Raw genomic sequence first — 23231 nt, 5'->3', positions numbered from 1 at the left:
CCAGTGCGAGGGATGTCTGGGGACACAGACACACCTGTCCCTGCCCACAGGGGTTCCCATCCAAGAGGCAAGATAGGTCACAGGTGGCCTCCAGGAGGTGGTGCAGAGCTGGGGAGCAGAGGGAGGCCAAGGGCCTGGCTGGGGCTCCAGAAAGACCGCTGTGGGACGGCACAGCCCTCACAGCAGGTGGCAGAGGTGACAGGCTGGGCTGGATACTGAGTGTGAGGGAGAAGGGGAGACAGGGAGGGATGAGGTGAGGAGGTGCTGAAGAGGTGGATAGTGGACAGGGGCCATGCGGCCGGGCACTGGGACCTGGGTGGACATATATCCGTAAGGTGACAGGGAGCCCTGCAGAGGCTGAGTTTGAGGACACTGTGGAGAGAAGACTGGGGCCAGTGTCTCACTAGGGGAGACAGAGACCTGCTGGGCAGCTGTGCTGGCCCCCCCAGGAGGTGCAGGGACCCCAGCCTGTGGCACCCTTGTCAGTTTTAAGCGGTCCAAGGAGGAGAAGGAGCAGAAGCTGCTCATCCTGGAGGAGGCCCGGGCGGCGTTGCAGCAGGAGGCCAGTGCACTGCGGGCCCGCCTGCGGGAGCTGGAGCAGGAGCGGGCGGACGCCCGTCAGGAGCTCCAGGAGCTCCACAGACAGGTAGGGTGGCAGGGAAGGGTCAACATCCAACCAGGCACCCTCCCGCCTGGTGGGTCCTGGCTCCTCCCAGGGCACCCTCTGGCTGCAGTGCAGGAGCCCCCAGACCTGGCCTTGCTGCCGCCTTTGAACCACTCTGTCCCCAGACTTTGGGCCGTGCCCTGCTCAGGCTCACAGGGTCTGTGGTTGGGTCTGTGCCCATGGGGCACAGATGACAAGACTGGAGAGGGCAAAACCAGGAATGCTCTAGCGAGGAGGAAGGGAGCCATGCACAGCAGCACATGGAAGTATCCTACATGTAACACCTTCCCGAGGCGCTCGGGAACTCAGGCAGGCTAGAGAGGAGGCCTGGCCTCTGCAGGGCAGGGTGCTGGCAAGCCAGGTCTCCCAGAGGCCTGGCTCCCTCCCATCATGGCAGCCTCGGGGCAGTTGGCTCCAGTGCACCCCAGACACTGCTCACACTCCCTAATCAGTGCCTACCCTGCCCCACCTGAGCCTCCTCCTTGTCCCAGGTCCTCCAAGGAGGTCCCAGGTAGGTGTCTGCAGAGTGGCTGAGGGTGACAACTCCCAGGGCAAGGCCCTTTGGGAACAGCTCAGCCCAAGACTCCTTGACTGTGGCCAGCTGCCCTCAAGGGACGTGCGAGCGGAGGCAGGAGGCAGGGAGGCTGCCTGGCTTCCAGCACAGAGACCAGTGACCCTGTCCATGTGGCCCCACGCTCCCAGGTGAGGACGCTAAAGGCTGAGAACCAGAGGAGGAGTAGAGAGGCCCATGAGCTGCAGGTGCAATGCTCGCAGGAGGTGCTGGAGCTGCGGAGGCAGGCAGCCAAGGCGGAGGCCAAGCGCGAGGGTGCCTGGAAGGAGGTGGGAGGGCTGCCTGTGCTCAGAAGGGAAGGAGCTGGGTGTCGGGGAGCAGAGGGCGGAGGCCCACCCCACTTCCTCACTGTCTCCCATGGGCGCACCCCAACATCCCTCCTACAGGTCCTGGGGCTGCAGAGGAAGTTGGCAGAGGTGGAGGCTGCAGGGAAGGCCCATGGACAGCGGCTCCAGGAGCACCTCCATGAGAGCCGGGGGGCTGAGCAGACCCTCCGAGCAGAGCTGCATAGTGTCACCAGGAAGCTGCAGGAAGCCAGCGTTGTGGCTGATGCTCTCCAGGCTCGCCTGGACCAGGCCTGTCACCGAATCCACAGCCTGGAGCAGGAGCTGGCCCAGGCTGAGGGTGCAAGGCGGGACGCGGAGGCCCAGCTGGGCCGGCTGTGCTCCACACTCCGCCAGGGCCTGGGGCTCTGGAGACAGAGCCCATGGGTCTCCCCGGAGCAGCCTGGTTCCACCACCAAAGGTCAGAGTCCTCAGTGGAGACAGGCTGGCCCCTGTCCCAGCTCAGAGGTGCCTGGGCACCTCTCTTTCAGGCCTCGCAACTCACACAGTGAGGGACTTGGACAGGCGATTGTAGGAGCCTGCGACTGGCTCCTCAATCTCCCATGGCTGGGGCAGCAGAGAGGAAGGGGGAAGGGCGAGTATCTGTCACTGTGTTCCTGCCCACAACCTCTCCGCTGTCACCTCCCACAGGCTCCGACGGCTCCCAGGCTCTCCCTGGGCACCAGGGTGCCAGCCCCCCAGCTAGGCCCCACTCGCCCCTCCGATGGCCCTCGCCTACACCCGGAGGCCGCAGCTCAGAGCTTGTGGATGTGGCCACTGTGCAGGACGTCCTGCGGGACTTTGTGCAGAAGCTCCGGGAAGCCCAGCGGGAGCGGGTAATGGGGGCTGGGGTTCTCCCACCCACGGCGGCACCCCCTGGGGGTCTCTGGGAAGAATACCTGCTGTCCACCCATCCGCACGTCCCTGGGTCTCAGGGTCAGTGTCCAGGCTATCCTGTTTGTTGTGCTAAACACCAGTACCACCACAGCCCCCAAACCCAAATGCCTCGGGTGGCTGGGGGCTGCCCCTTTCCTCAGACCAGGCTGAAAAGCCCCTAGAGCCAGGCCCTGCTGCGACACCCACCAGGGCCCAGGGCAGGGCATTCTGCAGCTCATGCCACCCCTGAAGAGTTACCACGGCAAGTGCAGGGCAGAGCCAGCTCCCCTCAATGCTCCCGCAGACCCCTCCTGTGGGGCCACACTCCCCAGGGGCTGCTCCTGGCTTCAGGGCTCCCACAGAACCACCCGTGAGCGGCCCCCTCCCAAATCGCTGGGTGACAGTGGGCAGGGGACTGTGGTGGGCAGGACTGTGGGAAAAACAGAGGCAGGCCCTGAGCCCTGGCCGGGGTCCTCCGTGCACACTCGTTCCCTTCGGACCCACCTTCCCACCGCTGCCAGCCCCAGGGGGCAGGGTCCCGTCTGCACTCAGCCCCAAGTCCTGCTGGGGCAGCCCCTGCCGGTCCCCCTGACCACAGGCTGTGGGCCACCACCTGGCAGTTTTCCCACACCACACCTGTGCTTGAAACCTGGACCCTTCAGGCCCAGCCCCAGTGGGCACCTCCACCTCCCCAGGCCTGCAGGTCAGCTCAGCTTCCCCGTGGGACCACCTTCGCCACACCTTCCCTGAGCCCACGACCCGCCCCACCCACTGCCCTGCCCTGCACACCACAGGCTAGACTGTGAGTGGCCCCAGCTGGCCCCGACCCTCTAGCAGACACCTCGGCCCTCCACCCGCCCGCTGGGCTGCCCCCACTGACCTCAGTCCTTCTCCCCAGGATGACTCCCGTGTCCAGATGGCAACCCTGAGCAGCCGGCTGAGCGAGGCAGAGTGCAGGTGTGCCCGGGCCCAGAGCCGTGTGGGGCAGCTGCAGAAAGCCCTGGCTGAGGCGGAAGAAGGTGACCTCCCTTGCCCTGCCCCGCCCACCCTGGGAGTGGCACCACCATGTCCCCACTGCTGCCAGCTATAAGCTTTCAGCCCCTGGGTGGGAAGGGAGCCTGGGGACAACACCCAAACCACCAGGCCTGGCGAGGCTGGGCCAGTACTTGGCATCGGAGTTCTCAGCAGTGACTTCCCCAGAACAGAGGAGTGACGTCCACAGGCCCCTCAGGGCCCTCCCGATCTGGCCCCCAGCATCCTCTGCACCCCTGCCCCACCCTGGCCTCCTGCAGTTCCCACTGGGGGCCTTTGCCGGGGCTATGCCCTCTGCCTGGCACCCTCTCCCCCAGACAGCCATGAGGCTCTCCCCGGACAGGCCCTGCCCCTTATCACCCCCTCAGAGAGGCCCCTTCCTTCTGCCCCCCACTGCCTCACACACACAAGTTTCTCTGCTTATTGCCCCCTTAATTAAAGGAAAGAGGCAGGAGGGAAGGATGGGTGGGGAGGAGGTCCAGAGTCCAGACACAGGAAGCCGGACCCTGGGACCGTCCCTGGACCCTTGAGCTGTGAGGATGGACCCGCACCCCCATGTGGGAGCCAGTCACTCAAGTCCACAAAGCCTCGCATTGCCTGCCTGTGACCTGGGAGAGGCGTGGGAGCCCCTCGAGCCACCCTGCTTGCCCTACAGGCCGGCGCCGGGTGGAGGGTGCTCTGAGCAGCACTCAGGCAGCGCGTGCCCTGCAGAAGGAGGCGCTCCGCAGGCTGGAGATGGAGCACCTGGCGAGCATGCGTGCAGCAGGCCAGGAGAAGCGGCGGCTGCAGGTGGGGCAGGCGGCAGGGTGGGTCCCAGGTGGGGCACAAAAACAAGGCCTCTTGGTCACCCTCACACCCTGCAGGGAATTCCACAGGGTCGGGAGGTGGGAGAGGGGCGTCTGCAAGGGCTTCTTTGGGTGTTCAGGGCTGGAGCCAGTGGGCCAGCCCAGCGGGGCCCTGGGGCAGAGGTGCAGGCTGGGTTGTGGCAGGCGGCTTTGGGGTCATCAGGACTGGGGCTGTCCTTAGCAGAGCTGTCTTTAAAGTGGTTCTAGCCCTTGTTTTACAGATTGGGAAAACTGAGGACTTGGCCCTGGGAGCGCAGCGCCCCAAGTCCAGGCCCTTCCTTCTTGCTGAGGCCACACTGGCAGGCATAGGGGTGGCCCTGGCCCAACCTTGGGGCTCTTTATGGGGTCACATGTCCTGCTCCAAGACCACTTTTCATTCTGTGTCACTCAGACACAGAAGGGGTCTCTCAGGAAGGGCTGAAGTCAACATCCCTACACGCCAGGCTTTGTGCTGGGGAGGTGGCCGCTGGGTCTGAGGTTTTCAGGTGAGGAGCCTGGGCCTGGAAATGGAATGGCCAGGCCGGAGTGGATGGAGGCCTGGCCCAGGCCTTGGTTCTCAGTGCTGGTGGGGAGCCCCAGGCCCAGCCCAGCCCCACAGGTCCAAACAGCCCCTGGGGTGTCCTGAGATTCTCTTGTCAGGACTGGACCAGGGGACAGCTGTTCCGCTCCAGAGCGCTCCCTTGCAGGCCCCAGCGGCCAGGGAACAGCGTGTCTGGCTGAGGTTCCCCAGGGCAACTGCCCCCAGGCGTCCCCCAACCCATTCTGGAAAGAGGGAGCCCGCACAGTGCAGAGGGGACAGGGCACAGAGATCGGGGAGCCACTCCTCTCCAAGTGTCCCTCCAATGAGGGAGGCCTGGGTGAGCCATCAGGAAGAACAGCCTTGCAGGTTGGCAGAAGGGCCGCAAGGGTAGCCGGCCAGGCCTCGACCCCGAGGTCAACTGCAGAAGCCACCCGTGGTCCACGCAGGGCTCAGCCTGGGAGCCTGGTGGCCCTCAGAGGCCCCCAGAGGGCTGTTAGCACTCAGACTAGCAGGCAGGCCCTGAGTCCCCCAAAGGCCCTGAGCCTCTGAGGAGGTGGCTCCTGCAGGGGAGAGGGGAGGGGCAGAGAGCAGAGACCAGGCTGCAGAGAGCAGGGTCCTCATTAGCCAGAAGCTTGGAAATTTCTGCTTTGGAAAGACCCCTCCGGTGCTGGGGCAGGAAGACTAGAGACGTCTGCGGAAAGACCCAGGCGGCCTGGCCAGGGATGGGGTCGGGACTTGTGAGATGCCCAGGAGGTGGGGGGACCTAACAAGTCCGGGGACCTGAAGCGGGCTGAGCCGGGCCAAGCTCAGCCTTTCATTTTATACGTATAGTCACATGTATGCCTCCCACATGCGTTCAGAAATAACGTCCTCTGTTCACAGGTTACACATTTTGAAACAGGCCTTCTATTTTATTTTATTTTTTGAGATGGAGTCTCGTTCTGTCACCTAGGCTGGAGTGCAGTGGCACCATCTTGGCTCACTGCAACCTTCGCCTCCCAGGTTCAAGCGATTCTCCTGCCTCAGCTTCCCAAGTAGCTGGGATTACAGGCACCTGCCATCACACCTAATTTTTTGTATTTTTAGTAGAGACAGGTTTCGCACCATTTTGGCCAGGCTGGTCTTGAGCTCCTGACCTTAAAGGGTCTGCCCACCTCGGCCTCCCAAAGTGCTGGGATTACAGGCGTGAGCCACCGTGCCCGGTTCTGAAAGAGACCTTGAAGTCAACCTTTACAAATGCATTATTCAAATAGGCCACATTTGATCCAGTTCCTGAATTTATCAAAGCTAAGGATGATGTGTTGAATTTTCCCACTACAATTCTTTTTGTCAATGTCTCCTTTTATTTCCAAGGAGAAATAAAAATACCCTATTTCCAAGGGTATTTGACTTCTAGATTTCTTGACTCTTCGAATTCGAAGTTTCTCAGTTAACTTTTCCTGAGTGGCCTGCATGTCCTGTGACTGCTGTTTGTCTTCCTCTTGGCCTCTGCTTTTTTGGTGTTTGTGTTTTCAACCTTCATTTCATCGGCCTGGCTTTGGTTTCAATCCCACCTTAGTGTCTCTGCCTCTTCTGGGGGAATTTGTCCCACGTAGAAGTTTTGTGGTAACCCATGCTCTGTTTTTCCTTAGGTTGCTGATAGGACACTTTCTCCTTTCCGTGTGTCTTTCCTGCCTGTCCTGTCTTGCATGGTAGGGATGATTAATTCATCCTCTTTTCCCTTAGCATTTGCATCCAGGGCCTCTTATGGCTGGCCCAGGACAGCACCCTGCCCCTCCGGCGACCGTGGGCCTTGTCCCTTCCCTCCCCAGCTGCACTGCTTCCACCTGTGCCCTAGGAGCTAAGACTTTCGTTCCTTAGAACTGCCTGCTCTGGACACTCCTCTTTTCCAAACCTGCCCCCCAGGGGGGCTCTGGGCTTTCCTGCTTGTAGGCTGAACTTCTCTTGGTGTGTGCGGACCCCAGGGCTGTCTACCCACAGCAGCCCATACCTGGTGCACTACTTTTTGCAACAAATTACTGAAGACTTAACCCCACTTTTGAGCCCCCAGTCCCATGGGTGAGAAGCCTGGCATGGTGTGACTGGCATCTCCCCTCTGGGTCTCACAGTCATGAGGTGGGCTGGGCCACCCAAGGCCCCAGGGAAGAGTTTTCCTCTGGGCTCATCCAGGTGCTTCCGGCGGCATCCTGGCTTATCCCAGGGTGGTGAGTCCAGCTCCTTGCGTTGTCAGGCTGAGCCTCATTTCTGGGCGGTCAACCAAGGGCTCCCCACTCCTAGCCCAGGGCTTCCTCGGCTGCCTCACAGGGTGGCAGCAGCGCCTGCACCCCACGCCGCCCGTCTCCACGTGCCTCACACCTCACGGCTCCCTTCTGCCGACACCCGAGGGCGTGCGTGAGTGGGTGAAGCCCACCTGGGTGGTCACCCTTTGCTTAACTCAGAGTCAACTATTCACGTCCACAAAGTCCCCTGGCCTGAATCCAATGTAATCACAGGATAACGTCGGGGCCAGAGCTCATGGGGCCCTCTGAGGGCTCTGCCTGCCACATGGGTCCAAGCAACGTGTTACCAGCTTTGGTGAATTCCGTGCCTCTGGTATGATGGCTGGGGCCGCTCATGGCATCTCTCCTGGAGGGGCCTGGTTTTCGTTTGATTCTGGACTCCTTGTTTGCCTCTGACCTTGAGTTCAGATGGGTTCAAGAAATGTGCGGATTCCCTGGGTTCTTTGTGTTTTTCTTATCAGGACTCTTTCCAGAGCGGCAGCCAGAGGCCTCCATGTCTTTGAAATTAAAAAATGTCACCAAAATGTGGGCATGTCAGCCCCTTTCATTATTTTTACCTACCCTGGCAAGCCCTCCCTACTTGCAGAATCAAATCTACCTTCTGTTTACAGAGGTTCCTTCCACTGTAAAAAAAAAAAAAAAAAAAAAAAAAAAAAAAAAAAAAAAAACATATCTTCTCCTTCTCCCTCTTCTCCGTTCTCTTGTCCTGGAATTCTCAGCATCCCAATACTGACCCCCTGTACCTGTCCTCCTGGCTTCAGTCTTGAATTTCTCCTTCTCATCTCAGTTTTCCCCAAGCTCCCAGGAGAATTTCAGGTCTTACTCCTCCTACTCAGCTAATCTCAGGATCTGCCGCATCTCATCTGCTGCTCCTGCCCCCACAGCGGCCTCCTTTGGCCTCAGTTTTCATTTTGGATTGTCCACCTCGAGACCCCTGCCCTGTCCTCACCTTGAGAACGCCAGTTACCATCTTCTGATGCGTGTCAGTAGCTCACTTCTCTGTTTAATTAGAGACTCTCAGATCTGATTCCTCAGATTGACTTTATTTTCTCAAACCCCAGTAGACACTAGTTTTATGATTTTTTTACCTTTGCGTGTCTTTAAAGAAAAGAGTTCTAGCCTTGTTTGAAGTTGGGAGTGGAGAGGAGCCCGTCAGGGACTTTATGTGTCCCCATCCTAATATTTCAGGCTCAAAGGGAAGGCAGAGAGAAGGGTTCCAAGATCCTGCAGCCACAGGGAGCCACTGGGGAGTGTAGGGAGCCAGTAGTGGAGTTCTGGCCCCTCCCAGAGCTGTTCTGTTCCCGAAGTGGGCCGGGGGGGTGGGGGGTGTGCTCTCTGGTGCACAGTCTTGGTGGTGTCCTCCACCTCCCCAGCTGCTTGCCTCACATGGATGGAGGGCTCCCTGGGTCCCCCAGCCACAGCAACCCTCTTTCCTGAGGTCCTGGTGGAATAGAGTTGCCTCCCCAACACCCCTGCAGCTCCCTCCAGTCCTCCCCCTTCTGAGCCAGGGTATGGGGGTACGGGGGTCCCACTTGTGCAGAGGACACCTCTGACATTGATCAACCTTTGTCTGTATGCATTTTTCTGCTTGGTCTAGAATTTGCTCAACTTTTTTAGTGAAATGTGCTAAAATCTATCATTGTTGTGTCAATGTTTTCTTATAATTCTGGCAATCACTCTTTCACCTATTTTTAGGCAAGTTGGTTTCATCTGCCCTCGGGAGTCCTCCAAGTCCCTGGTCTCCAGCTCTGAGGAAAGTTTTTCCCAACTTTTTGTGATCTATTGGTCATTGTGGTGGGTTTCTGGATTCAGACACACCTAAGTCACCAGAGGCCCCCACTTTTGACACACAGCAAACCCAAGCAGGGAGTTCAGGGTTGAAATTTTCTAGCCAGCCAGGGGGCTGGGAACACACAGCCATGCTCCCTGCTGCCCCGTGCCCCTTGCTGAGCCAGGGGGGTGCTAGGGTCCAGTAGGGCAGGCCTGGCACCTCTCCTGGCTCTGCCAAGCTCCCAGCACAGTCTAGAGCCAGCTCTGCATTTGACACAACTTCTTTCACTTTCATGGATTGGTTTTTCCCCTGTTTCACATAAGCCAATGTGTTTGTCAAGAGAAAGTTAATTAAAAACATATTTTTCTAATTAAATGGTAGGCTGTGCTATGCAAACAGTAAGATTCTTGTTTGAGAGCAAATCCCTCCCCGTTTCCAAGGCTACCCTGGGAATTTGATAAAACAGCCATGCAGGACCAGCCCGTGGCGTCAGGACACGCGCAGAACGCAGCAGCAGTGCCCAAGTAGCTGGTCAGGTCTCCAAGCAGGCGGGAGGCCTGGCACTCACCCAGCATCACCCACAGCCTCATGTGGGCTCAGAAAGGCCCCCCATGCCACCCTTGGACTGACGCCTGGTCACAGCCTCCATTCCTCAGGGAAGCTCATGGCGTCCTTGCACTCTTGCCCAGGCCTCCTTCCCCTGCTGTGCCCACATGCCACACCCACCCCACCAGCTCCCCACCTCCCCAGTGCCAGCCCTGGAGTTCACCCGCCTGTGGGGGCTCAACTCAGCATCAGTCACAGGTTCTAAAAGTTTCTGGGGTTCACATATGCCCAAAGCTAGCAGAGCAGCTTAGGGCTGGTGGGGTCCACAAGGTAGACACTGAGCCACAGTCGGACTTGATTTCTCTCAGTGTTTTGTCAAGAATTTTTGCATCTGTAATTCCTTTATGGTGACATATTTTTCAGATTTGTGTTAAGAAAATTTTATTATTTTATAAAATGAATTGGTGGGCTTTCCATTTCTTCCATCACCTGGAACACTCAAAATAACTTTTCTTGAAAGGTTCACTGAACTTCCCTGTACATATTCCGCAGCTCCTGTCATTGTAAAGAATACAATTGAATTCCCTTTCCAATCTCTTTTCTGTCAAGGGTCTGTTTTAGTTTTCCATTTCTTCTGGGGTCAGTTTTGTGCTGTGGGAGCATAACTCATCTTACACGTTCAGTACATTGCCAAAGACCTGCACATACATCTGCTCAGCATCACCTTCGTTATATAAATGGTCTTGTCAGCAGTTACACCTGCTTTATATACATAGTTGTGCCTTATTTACATGTGGAGGTATAGCTGTTTCTGTCCTTCGTGTTGGAGATTTCTTTCCCTTAGCCTGATTTGCCAGCAGTTCATGTTTTATTCCTCTTTTCAAGAATCAATTTATCTCTTCTTTTATTTTAGTCTAGTTTATTGATTTCGGCTTTTGTTTCTATAAACACTCTATTTTTATTTTTAGTTTGCTTTTTTAAAATTTTTTTGAGGGTCTCGCTCTGTCACCCAGGCTAGAGTGCAGTAGCATGATTTCGGCTCACTGCAGCCTCTACCTCCTGGGCTCAAGCAATCTTCCTACCTCAGCCTCTTGAGTAGCTGGAACTACAGGCACATGTCACTACACCTGGCTAACTTTTGTATTTTTGTTTGTTTGTTTGTAGAGATGGTATTAAACCATATTGCCTAGGCTGGTCTCGAACTCCTACATTCAAGTGATCCACCCACCTCGGCCTCCCAAAGTGCTGGGATTACAGGCATGAGCCACCACGTCCAGCCAACACTCTCTTTTTGTTGTAATTTTTCTGATTTCTTGAAAGGAATAAGTAATTTATGTTTGGGCTTTGTCTTTCAATAGTAAGAGCTTTTAATGTGATCCTATTTTCCCTAATTGTGGTTTGGTATGTGTCCCATCAGATTTTGATGTGAGTTCTTTTCCTTTTTACCAGTTTTCTAGATGTTTTCATTTTTATTTCTTCTTGAATACGAGGGTTATTTGAAAGCATGAGTGCGTGTTTGTGCCACTTTTGGTTGCTTATGTCATCTTCCTGGAGAGGCTGTGGCTTGGGCAGGGATGACGGTTTTCTTTTGATCAGCTTCTGGGTGGATCTTTGTTTATGCTCCCACTTTGTCAGTTGTTTGTCGGTAATTTGCTTTTTTGGTTTGGTTTTGTCTATTTGTTTGTGATGTGTTTAGAGAATACTGGACAAGCTGATTGCAAAGTTTACAGGAAAGAATAGATGTTTGAGATTTTCCAAGAAAATTTTGAAAGTGAATAGTACCACAGGCTATAATGCTAGTATGGTCAAAGCAGGAGAGGCTGGCAGAACAGATACAGAGGCGGCAGGGCAGGCCACAGTCCAGAGGAGGCCCTGCCACCATGAACTAGCATCAGACCCTGCCGTCTGTCTGGCCCCAGAGTCCCACTGTGTGGAGTGAAGAGCTCCGACACCCTTGTATCTGAGGACTGTCCAGAGCTAACTCTGTCCTGTGACTGGCCTGAGGGCAGGATGGGGCAACTGGCCAGTGCAGGGAGCCCAGGGGATACCTGCCAGTGGGCAACCGAATTGGCCCATCGTTGCCCAGTGGATAAATGGGTATCAGACTGAGGACCCCAATTGCAAGAGCCCAAAGGATGGATTTGGCGAGTGTTTGTGGCCTGCCCTGTCCTCCTCTGTGCAGCCGGCAGGATGCTTAAGGAGGCCTTTGTCCCTTCTGCTTGTGTTCAGCTATTTCCCAGCCTTCCATGCAAGCCCTTCATTTGTACCAGCTTCCCTGGGGGCATCTCAGAGTCCACAGCATCCTCTCAGTCTTTTTTTTTTTTTTTTTTTGAGACAGAGTTTCGCTCTTGTTGCCCAGGCTGGAGTGCAGTGGCGTGGTCTTGGTTCACTGCAACCTCTGCCTCCCAGGTTCAAGTGATTCTCCTGCCTCAGGCTCCCAAGTAGCTGAGATTACAGGCGCCCGCCACTATGCCCAGCTAATTGGTTGTAGTTTTAGTAGGAACGGGGGGGCTTCATCGTGTTGTCCAGGCTGGTCTCGAACTCCTGACCTCAGATAATCTGCCCATCTCAGCCTCCCAAAGTGCTGGGATTACAGGCACGAACCATCACACCCTGCCCCAGCCTTCTTTTGGTCCCAACAAGACCCCTGTGACGCTGCCTCATACCTGCGCCCCAGATGGGGAAACTGACACTGGAGCTCCGCATGCTGGCTTCAAGCCCAGGCTCTCCCCTGCTCCGGCTCCAGGGTAGGAGCCCCTGGAGCCCAGGCTCATCCCTGAGCACTCAGCTCTGGGGGAGAAGGGCTAGGGTTCTTTCCTGCAGCTACTAAAACTCTCAGACCAAATCCACGTTTTCAAGGTTTGTTTTGACAGCCTGACTCTCACACAGCATCAGGATTTAGAGCCAAAGGGACACAAGAGATGACAGCAACTCACTGGAGCCAGTGGGGCTGTGCATTAAAGGAGAACCACTCAATTATTACGGTTCATTCAAATTCCATAAAAGCTGAGTCATTACAAGAGGTTTGGGACCTCTTAAAACTGCCATGAAATATTTAAGCCATATTTGAAGAAAACTTCTGCTTTTCTACTGGAAAATTATATAGAATATTATCATTTTCAAAATTGCACAGAGGGTGACGCATCACAATCTGAGGTGCAAGCATTGTCTTCCTTCTTTTCCTTTTTTAAAGTAACAAAGTGTTGGACCAAAAAAAAAAAGTGTTTTCAGAGTCCAGCCACCCCAGAAGGAGCTAGCCATTTCTCCCACAAAACCCTCGGGAAGGTGCAAGGGTGGGGGCTCATCAAGACCTGATCAGGCCAACTTGCAGTCAGCAAGCTTCCAGTGACAGATGCCTTGCAAGCTCCTTCACACGTCTGGGGGCCTCTCAAGGCCCAACAGCTGCCAGCTCTGGGGCTCAGGGGACCTCACGGGTGCCATCCTCCCTCCTGGGGTGACAGGGAGGTGGGATTCCTGCAAGCAGGAGGAGAAGGCGGCAGTGTAGGATGGGGGCGCCACGGGGAAGGCTATGCACAGAGGGCAGCAGGTGCACGTGGTTGAAGTGGTGGTGAGTTCCCCGGGCAGTGTCCTGGGGGCAGCTGGGAGCACCACAGGCCCAGAGCAAGGCAGTGGTATGGCCGATGATATTCAAGTGAAATGCACCCTCAGCCGTCATGGGGCAGCACCTGGGGACAGTGAGGAAACTGAAGGGTTGTCACTGGTCCCAAGTGGGTAATGGTGGTTTGGACAGGCTGATGGCAGAGGGGCTGAGAAGGGGGCGCAGGGGCGAGGGACACAGCGGGGATCATGGGCCGTCCCACCTTCATGGGCTCTGGAGCTCCTGAGCTCAGTATGGGACTAGCCATGTCCCCAGGTGGGGGCCGAAGCAGGAGAACACACAGTGTGATGGCAGAAGGGGCAAGCAGGGCCTGAGCCGAACACGCTCCAGGAGCCTTGGGGAGGGTCACCTCAGGCTTTATCCCAAGGGCAGTAGGAGTCACCAAAGCTGGAGGCAGGGCAGGGATGCCACTGATGTGCCCTCTGAGACCACTGGCTGCAGCAGAGAACCTGCCAAGCCTGAACCTTTGCCCACGCTGGACCAGACCCCCAGGACTTTCATCTCGGGCTTCCTGGGGGTCCACACCTTTGGTTTACATTGCAAACACAACCGCCTGATCAACACACTTCAGGTTGTTCTTAACCACGTTCTTGCTGTTTTCATCCCAGTGATACGGTCCTGCCAGACAGTCTAGGCAGATGCCCTGAGGTGAGAGTTTCACTGCAGGGCCTCCCACCCCCACTGTCTCCAGGTGGGCCCTGTGTCTCCTTCCCCCAGGAGCAATTGGACATGCTGCACCAGGCCCTTGATGAGAGCAGGAGGCACAATCAAGACCTGGCCAAGAAGGGGAAGCTGCTGGAGGAGCAGCTCACCAACTTGGAGCACAGGTGCCAGGAGGCTGAGGGATCGCTGGAACCCCTGCGACAGGTGAGGGTGCCCAGGAGGGCAGGGCACACTGTCACCAGGAGGCGGTGAACAGGCATACAGGGACAAGGCCCTGTGGTCCTTTGCAGAATCAGCCCCTCAGCATGAAGGGAGGCCTAGAAAGATGCTGGAGGCAAGTGTGCAGGCCTGCAGAGACCCAGGCACCATCCAGTCCCCCGCTGACAAATGGGGAAACTGAGGCTGGAGGGGCCCACAGGGAGTCAGGGGCTGGATTTCTTGCCGTCAGTAAGCACTCCTACAACAGAGGAGTCAGCTGTGGACACGCCGTTTAGGAGAAAATAAGCTGAGGCCAGAGCCAGCCTTAGATGGAACGACCCTGCTCTCAGAAACTCGGGCCCTCCCAATCCCTGGCCCACGCCCAGCATCTCCGGCCCAGGTGCTCTGGCGGCCGCAGCAGCTCAGCGGGGGCAGGAGGCGGCCGAGGCGCAGGCAGAGACGCGCGTCCTGCAGGAGCAGACGGCGGCGCTGCGCACCGATCGGTCGCGTCTGCAGGGGGAGCTCGCGGCGCTGCGCGCTCAGCTCGCACAGGTAGGCGGCAGCGGTGGTCCTTAGAGAGGCGGGAGGAGCTCGCGGCGGGGATCCGCACGGGCGCGGCTGGGCGAGGCGCTGGCCCACGCAGGCTTCTCTGTCCTCACCTGCCGGCGGGGTGGCACTAAGCTCAGGGTCCGGACGCCCGCAGGTGGCTACAGACCTACCAGTGGTGTCGTGTGCGCCCTGCCTTGACTCTCCCTGGGCAGGCACCTTGGGTCGGGGCACAACCCTGGCTTTGTCTCCAGTGTCTGAGCCCAGCTTTGCTGGAAACCAAGTGACCTGACACACCGCGCACCCCAGAGCCCCAGAGGTCCCTGCTTATGGTGGAGATCGCCCCTCCCCTGGGGTGTGGCTGGAGCAACAGGTGGGCCAGCCTGTGCAGGTGCCCCACAACCTCCCCTCTCAAAGCTCGCAGGGACAGTGGCCACTGAGCTCCTGGTAGGGCCTGGGCAGACAGGGTGAGAGACCAGGAAGAGCTCAGTAGTCAAGGGGTGAAGTGATGGTCTTCACCCAGTCCTGTCATCCCCTGGCCTCCCGGGTGCAAGACAGGGTTTCGGAACCAAAAGGTCAGACAAATGTAGACCACCGTGTCCAGAGGTGGGCTGCAGAGGTGAGGCCGGGTGAAGGCACCCTGCTGGTGGGTGCGTGATCCAGTGATCCTGACCACTGAGCTCAGCCCCCAGGCCACACGTGGACCCAGCTCCCGCGCATGAAACCTGAGGTAGCAGAGCCATTCACGGGGAGATGAGGGGTGCACAGCCGCCAGGTTGACTGATAGACAGCCCCAGAAAGAGGAAATGGCATTCCAGGAAGCAGGCAGAGCTTCTCAGAGCCCACACCCCAGCCATCACTCTTTGGGCCCACCAAGGAGGCACCTGCTATGTACAGCACCCCCTCCCCAGCACCTGAGAGGCGGCTCTCTTGTCCTCTATGAGCACTCCACCCACACCCAGGCATGCACCCTGGGAGTCTCGCTGCCCCCAACAGCAGGGGCTGGGTGCATGCAGGGGCCCCCACCTGGCAAGTGAGGGCAGAGTGGGCACATGGTCCCAGCCCACAGGGTGGCCTCACACCGATCCCTCTTTCTGTTCATCCTCCTCTCCTTGACACCGGCCCCTCGAGCTGTCTGCACAGTTGGGCTCTTCCCTGATGGGGATATGGTGGCTGTCCAGGGCTGCAGGGCTGGACACTGCCCTTTCTACAGCATGGGTTGTTTAAATGACTCCAGGGCACCATCAGGGTCCTGCACAGGGACTGTTTGGCTCACAAACGGGGCTGACTGGAGAGGCTGGTGCATCACATGGGCACATGGGCACAGCTCCCACCCACCCTGTGGGTCCAAGGTGCAGGGTAGGGTAGTGCTGGTGGCCTGAGGCCAGAGTCCCTGCAGAAGCTGTGCCCACCTCTCTCTGGACCAGACGGTTTTGGAGGGGCTGCCTCCAGCTTGGCATCCCTGGACCCTGTTGCCCACTACCCAGGTCTCCTCATGGCCCCTTGACCCCAGAGCCCCACACCCACCCCCTCCCAGCTACTCTCCTGCCACCCTTGCCCATACAGCACAGAGTGGCCGCCGAGGTCAGGGAGAGCCATGGGAGAACCTGTGGGTCACCCCGCTGGAGGGACAGGCCTGGAAAGTCAAGCCGGTGTTGGTGGCACCACAACCCATGCACAAGCTCTCACCTCCAGCGCCCAGGGGCTGAGCTTGTTCTCCTTGAGAAGTTTGTTTGCCATCCCAGGCCAGATGGCACAGGGGGAGGGGCGGGAAGGGCGGGTGTCTTTGGCCTTCCATCGTGGAGCCTAGGGGACAGCCCCTTGGCCCTCTGCTGGGTGCTGCCGAGGCCCTGCGGGAACAGGGAAGGTGCCCACATGGCCACCCAGGCTGGCCCTGCAGAGCGGGCTGCACCAGCTGTAGGCCCTCACAGCCCCCCTCTGGGAGTAGGCAGGAGGCCCCAGAGTGGGATGGGGCTCCAAAGGAGGCAGCCGGAAGGCAGATGGGCACTCGGGCTGGGGGAGGGGAGGACGGCATCTGCTGAGCTGGCCCCTGAAGGGTCAGTGCCCCCATCTATGAAGTGGGGAAGGCAGGTGCTGAGGCCTCAGGGGTGAACCCCAGAGCAGGGTGGCACTTCCCAAGACCTCACTGCCACCTGCACAAGGCCCTGCAGCCCAGCCTGCCCAGGGGACAGGGGCCAGCAGGCGAGGGCAGTCACGAAAGCCACCAGCCATCTTGTCCACAAAGGACCACCTGCCCTCCAGAGTAGGGCCAGCCAGTGGGGTCCAGTCACCAGCCCCTGCTGCTGTTCCTGAAGGGGGCCCAGCCCTGGGCCATGGAGCCACGGTGTTGGGGCCTCCCGTGGACGCCGCTGGGGGTGGGGGAGCAGGGGGCTTGCATCAGCCCTGGTTGCGACAGCACTGCCCGGGGACTCAGAGCCAGCTGCGGGCACAGTGCCCGCCGTGAGTCCCTGGAGCCCGAGGAGGGGGAGGGAAGGAACAGCTAATGAGTTCCAGGAGGTCAGCTGTGAGGGGCCCACAAACCCATAAACGCTTTATTGGTGTCTCAGGAGGGGAAACCCGGATGTGGCCGTTTATTTATTTTGGATTTCACTTTTCTCTTCTCTTTATAACATGCACTTCCAGGAGTGTAACTGGATTTTTAAAGAAACAGGACTTCCTTTTTCAGTGCAGGAGGACTCTGCTTTTCTCAGTCCTGAAGAAGAAAGGAACCCTTATTCTTTGTAAAGTTCCAACCACTGACCCCGTAACTAACTTTACCCACGCAAATTATCCCCTCTGTCTCAGGGCCCGAAACCAGGCCTGCTCCAGCCCTGAAGCCAAGAGGGCAGGTCTGTGGTGTGCCGAGTATGTGCACCGAGCCCCAGGTCTGCTGCCCAATCCTGGGCCAGGCCCAGCACCCAAGAGAGGGCAGTGGGGCTGACAGAGGACTGACCTGGCATTCCAGCCCAAGACTGTCGCCCCTGTGGACACAGCCCCAGCAGGCAGGACTCGGGGCTGGGCACAGCAGAGCCTAGAGGCAGCCTGGTTTGGAGAGCAGGGCAATGGGTTCCAAGCCTGCCTTAGCGCCTGCCTGGCCCAATAAGCCTCTGACGTCATGGGATCCCATCCACACCAACCACCCATGAGGCATGCCCCAGGCCATCTGGGGGCGCCGGAAGCAGGCTGTCTGGGGCTGGTGGACGGTGTTCCTTGCCTGGTGCTGCTCTCTGTAAGACAGAACTCTTAGATTCAATCCTTTCCTCCAGAGGGCCCGTTCGCAAGGGAACAAAAGGTCCCTACCAACTTTCCCACAGAAAATGTCCGTTTCCTGGGTAGCCTTCCCTGATATTTAATCTGCAGCTTATCCCTCCTGACCTGTACCGATGGGGTGGGGAGTGGGTGACTAAGGAGGGGGCTCACTGGGGCAGCCTGCAGCCTATAAGGAGGACGGACGGTGGGGATGGTGATGCCAATGCCACAGGCTTGTTGGGACTGAGACAGCAAGTATGCCTGGCTCTCAGGCCTGTGCCTGTACGAGCTCAGCAGATCCTGAGTGCCAGCAGCAGAAGGCAAATGCCAGAGAGTGCAGGGATCATGGCTCATGAGGCTTGGAGGAACACTGAGAAGACGTTTGCGGGGTAGCTCCTGGGATGTCACCTTAAGAGATGTAGAGAGTCCCCCATTGAGGATGTTGATGGGGACATCTGCTGCTCTGTAGCTGGATGGGGGCTTGGCCCCGTGCTCCTCCTTAAGCTGTCACTCTGGCTGCAGATGTCAGATAGACCTGGGTGAGGCCGGGGTTCCTGGCCCAGGGCAGTGCCCTTCCTGACCCTGCCAGCTCTTAGGGGAATTCAGAGTCCTTCCCAGAGGCATCCCTGTGCTCCCAGAGGAGGGCTGACCTGACCTCACTTCCTGCCACGAGGCCACAGGTTCTGCCTCCTGGGCTCTCTGCAGACGGAGCAAGAGACACTGAAGAGGGAGGAGGATGTGGTGAGGCTGGAGGTTGAGAAGGAGCAGCTGGACCAGTCTCTGAACAGCCTGCACAAGGAGGTGGACGGAGTCCTGAGGCAAAAGCAGCAGCTGCAGGTCAACTGGGCCAGCAGAGCTCTGCGTACCCCAGACTTGGGAACAGACCTGGGGTGGGATCCAGGAGGGTGTCAGTTCCAGAGGGGTGGCTGGTGTAACTCCATCTCACATGTGCACACATGGGGAGGGTGGCTGGACCAGCTTGTGACTGTGATGGATACAGACTCAGACTAAGGCCCCAGGCAGAGCTGGAACCAGGACCCAAGGCTCCTGCCCTTCTTGAGACATTGAAGTCCCCGTGGGATCCAGGCCCGGGCTCTATAAAGCAGCACAAGGGTCAGACGAGGGAGGTCAGAGAGACCTGCGGGACAGGGCCAGAGGCTGCTGCCTGCTTGTGTTGGGGCAGGGGAATCCCCTGAGGCCTAGAGGCCTGACACCCACAGAAGGGGCCTCAGAGGCTTCATTCTCCCTGTCCACACTGGACACACCCCCATCCTCAGAGACCAGCAGGGGGTGGGGGCAGGATGGGCAAGAATCAAACTTCGATGCCCTCCAGACACCCAGCCCAGACAAAGCGAACCTGGGATGCCATTAAAACAGATTAGAGGCCCACCCTGGAGGCTGTGGCTTAGTCTCCAGCCCAGCCAAAGCCAAACCAAGGGCTGTGGGCTGAACATGTGCACCCAACTCCAGGTCTGCTGCGCAGTCCTAGCCAGGGTCAATACCAAGAGGACAGTGGGGCCCACAAGGGCAGGTGGAACACCCTGTGGCACTCCTGCCCTGGGATTCTGTGTGGCCCTCGGTGAGACAGCAGTGAGACGCCCAAGTTCTCACTCCAGGCCCAGATGGCGGAGATGGAGCAGGCCCACACCCAGCAGCTCCGGGACCTGGCGGCCCAGCACCAGCGGGACCTGGCCACAGAGGCAGAGCGTCTGCACAGGGCCCAGTCACAGGCCACGCAGGCCCTGAAGTCCCAAGAATGGACCCACCAACAGCGGGTGAAGATGCTGGAAGAGCAGGTAAGGTCGGGACCCCAACCCTCTGGGTGAGGGCAGAGGGAGGGAGGGAGGACTGGCATCCCCGCAGCAGCACCCAGTAGGGGTGACTTCTTGAAGTCTTCTAGCAACAGGGGCTCTCCACTGCCACCCAGTGGGCTCCAGACCCGCTCTGGGCACTGCCTGCACTTCTTTGCTCTTGAGGGCACGAGGTTTATCTCATATCCCAGTGAGGTCACTGGGAGGTGGAGCGTGGATTCTGGGGCAGGTCACCACCCTCTCTGAGCCTCCATTGCCCTGTCTCTAAAGTGGGGTAGGGAGGACAGCTCCTGTGAAGAGTCACTGGGAGACTGAACTGTCGCTATGTGTGAGGCGCTTAGACAGCACCCGGCACACACGGTTGTAGCAGAGGCAGCCCCTGCACCTGTCCTTCAGAGTCACAAAGGGAAAACAATGGTACGCGTGGCACATGTGGGAATGAGGTGGGCACAGTGAGGCGTTGTGCACAGCACACCCACACAGGCACAGGTGCACGTGACAGACCTGCTGGGGTGAACCACGGAGCCTTGGAGCTCAGAGCTGTCAGGACCTTCGAGGTGTCTATTCATTTTACAGATGAGGAAACTGAGGCCCAGGAGGTGACCTGACTGCCCAGTGTCATCCCCAAGTTAGGGCTCCCGACCACCAAGGCACTTTTGTTAAATTTATTAGCAAAAGGACATTTATTTATTTCCTTATCATTCTGAGTGCCTTTTTTTTTTTTTTTTTTTTTTTTTGAGATGGAGTCTCACTCTGTTGCCTGGGCTGGTGTGCAGTGGCACGATCTCGGCTCACTGCAACCTCCACCTGCTAGGTTCAAGCGATTCTCCTGCCTCAGCCTCCAGAGTAGCTGGGATTGCAAGCGCCTACCACCATGCCTGGCTAATTTTTTGTATTTTTAGTAGAGACGGGGTTTCACCATGTTGGCCAGGCTGGTCCTGAACTCCTGACCTCAGGTGATCCTGAGGCCCAAGGCCCGCCTCGGCCACCCAGAGTGCTGGGATTACAGGCGTGAGCCACTGCACCTGGCCTTATTCTCAGCGCTTTCATGGCCTGAATAGAAGCAGGCCCATCCACCCAGGGTGTGCAGTGGCCATAATCCTGAGGCCCCCACAGGTGGGCAGAGTGGGCATCCGTGGTGAGAGGCAGAACTGCGCATCCCTCTGGCAGCAAGAGAGTCGGTCTGACGTCTGCTTGATGTTTCTGTCTCATGCATGCCACCTCTCCTCGGGAGCTGTGGACTGTGGCCTCCAGCCCTTCCTGTCACAGAGCCCTCCATGCCTCTGTGCCCTGGGGCCCTGGCCATGCAGCCTGCCCACCTGACCTAAGCCACCGTTCTGTCCCCAGGTGGCCGGCCTGAAGGAGCAATTGGACCAGGAAGTGCAGCGGCGGCAACAGGCCCACCTCGACCAGGCCTTCCAGACAGGACAGTGAGGCCTGCTGCACACCACCCAGCAGCCTAGCCACCTTCAGCCCTGACTGGCCTGCAGGGGGCCCTGGGGAAGGTGCTGGGGGCCCTGGGGAATGTGCTGGAGGCCCTGGGCTGCTGGGGGAACCACTGTTGGGAAAACCAATGCCGTGTGCTCTGCACAAGAAAGACAAAGCTCAAATGGGGTGGGCACGATGCCAGCAGAAAGCACAGGGTGCAGGTAGCCACCACTCACTCCTCAGGGTCCCCAGGCAGCGGCACACTCCGAGCCCACTGACCACAGAGCTCCTCCGGCCCCTGGGGACTTGGCCTGCAGCTGGTGCTGGACCACACTGCGGGTGGTTCATCTCTGACAGCCCCTTCCCCTCCGGCAGAGAGCAGGGGCCTGGGCATCCTCACAGCCTGCCCCCGCCTGGCATTCCATTTCCACTTTGGAGGAGCTGGTCTGGCTAGACCCCCGGGGCCAGGCCCTGTCAGGCTGGCTTCCCCGGCTTCATTCCGTGCCCTCAGCTCTGTAAACACGGGAAAACACGTGGAAAACATTTCCACCAAGTGGAGCCAAAAACATAATGTCCTGTAAGGCCAGCCACCACATCCCCACGCCCAGCGGCTGCGAGCCTCCGCATCCAGGAACTGCGGCCGTCACGGTGGCAGGTGGCTGGAAGTGACTCAGATTCAAGTCCCCGTGACTCACTGGCCGCCAGAAGCAGGGGAGTGTAACACGTAAAGCTGTTACAGAGCCTCCCATGTTCCCGGCCTGGAAACGCTGGGAACGGTCCTGCGGGACTCTGGCCGGGTTGCTATGGAGACCCAGGCGGCCATCTTGGGCCTGTGGCATGGGCCACCTGTGTCCATCTGCGCTCCTCGTCTCCATCACCATTGCTCAGAGTGACTTGTCCTCCTCTCCAAAGGGCCGCATGCTTTATAGGTGGTCATTTGTGATATCTGTGGGGCACCAGCCAGCCCAGTGAATCCCTGTATGTACCACAGAGGCCTCCCGCCCCGGCCGCAAGGACTCTGGCCAGAGGCTCCCGGCCCCCACCCTGTCATAGTGACTGTGAGCCGCAGCTCAATGTGCAACAGTGTCTATTTCAAGATCACTCTGGGACTTAAAATAGTCTGTCCTGGCACACCTGGTTTTCTGGTGGACTTAGTAATGGAGTTACCATATGCTGTAAATTGTGCAAAATCAATAGCTAAAGAGAGGTGGTCAAATAGGCTGCTTCCTGTCACCTCTGCCTAATTGTTGGGGGCTGTGTTGAGAAGGATTCTGAGGTTCAGCCTGGCCTCTGAGGGGAAGAGCTTGGTGACCCATGAGCAGAGGTTACTTTGGGCAAAGGAGGAGTCAGTGGTGGCACAGGTGCCCTAATAGGCACTCCCTGCCGTGGCCAGTCAAGGGCGGAGGACAGCAGGCAGGCCTGCCCCACTGCTGAAGGGCGCTCTGCCAGATGGCAGGTGGAGAGGGTCACTGAGAGGCAGCGTGTGGTGCTAGGGCCTGGCACTTAGTAGGTATGTCCCTTCCCTGCCTTCCCTCCCCATCCGCAGTCTCCTCATAGAGGGGGACTCCCACTCCGCAGCCCTATTTAGACAGCTCGCTCTCCGGCAGTTTCAGGACCCTCCCTGCCCTGGCTGCTCATGGTGAACATTTGAAATGCACTTGGGGGCCTCAGAATTTTGGATTTTAACAAATAGTTAAATCAGCATAGGAGATGCTATTTTAACTTGTTCAACCTAAAGGCATGTATTTAGGAAAAGAGGATTTTTCTAGTGGAAATACATTGGCATGTTTTTAAACATGTCCAGCGGTTGTGCATGGGCCTCTGTGTTTGGGTCTCATGATGACTGAGAACCGTGCTGGGGTTTGGAGAGCTCTCCCTCTGTTCTCACAGCAGCCCTTCGAGCACCTGGTTTGCAGATAAGGAGGAAGCCTTGCTTTGGGACAAGTCTGCACCAGGTCGACAGAAGGGGGTCAGGCCCAGGGACCTGACAGCCCAGGTCAAGGCTCTCTCTCCACTGGCCTCACCCCAGGCCCATCTGCCCAGTGAGGGGCAGGCAGAACCCACGTTAACCACAGGACATGCCCAGAGGCTGGGGTCTCCCTGCCCCTTCGTGAAGGCAAGGCCAAGGGAAGAGGGGGCTGGACCCCTTCCCATGCCCTCTGCAGAGTCGAAGGGAAAACACCATGCGTGGCCTGCAGCCAACCTCCAGCCCAGGCCTGCCTGGACAGGGTCCCAGCTGTGCCTCCACCAGCTGTGCAGCCCTGGACAGATTCTTTAGGTTTTGGTTTCC

The 23231-nt window shown here is 58.1% G+C and overlaps 1 protein-coding gene across 1 annotated transcript in view; it reads left to right on the top strand.

The window, feature by feature from the left end:
- CROCC2 (ciliary rootlet coiled-coil, rootletin family member 2) overlaps positions 1-22155 on the top strand; it is a 79258-nt gene extending 57103 nt beyond the window's left edge. The window contains exons 22-31 of the mRNA XM_033229530.1: positions 487-646; positions 1367-1504; positions 1622-1979; positions 2210-2394; positions 3333-3453; positions 4122-4255; positions 13764-13913; positions 18408-18539; positions 19319-19498; positions 20861-22155. Of these exons, the coding sequence (XP_033085421.1) occupies positions 487-646; positions 1367-1504; positions 1622-1979; positions 2210-2394; positions 3333-3453; positions 4122-4255; positions 13764-13913; positions 18408-18539; positions 19319-19498; positions 20861-20947 (1645 nt within the window). The 3' untranslated portion in view covers positions 20948-22155. The remainder of the gene's footprint in view (positions 1-486; positions 647-1366; positions 1505-1621; positions 1980-2209; positions 2395-3332; positions 3454-4121; positions 4256-13763; positions 13914-18407; positions 18540-19318; positions 19499-20860) is intronic.
- Positions 22156-23231: the final 1076 nt, after the last annotated feature.

This window comes from Trachypithecus francoisi, unplaced genomic scaffold (genome assembly GCF_009764315.1).
Source record: "Trachypithecus francoisi isolate TF-2019V2 unplaced genomic scaffold, Tfra_2.0 Lachesis_group13, whole genome shotgun sequence".
NCBI lineage: Eukaryota > Metazoa > Chordata > Mammalia > Primates > Cercopithecidae > Trachypithecus > Trachypithecus francoisi.
The sequence above is the reverse complement of the archived record's forward strand: the minus strand, read 5'-3'. Positions and strand labels throughout refer to the sequence as shown.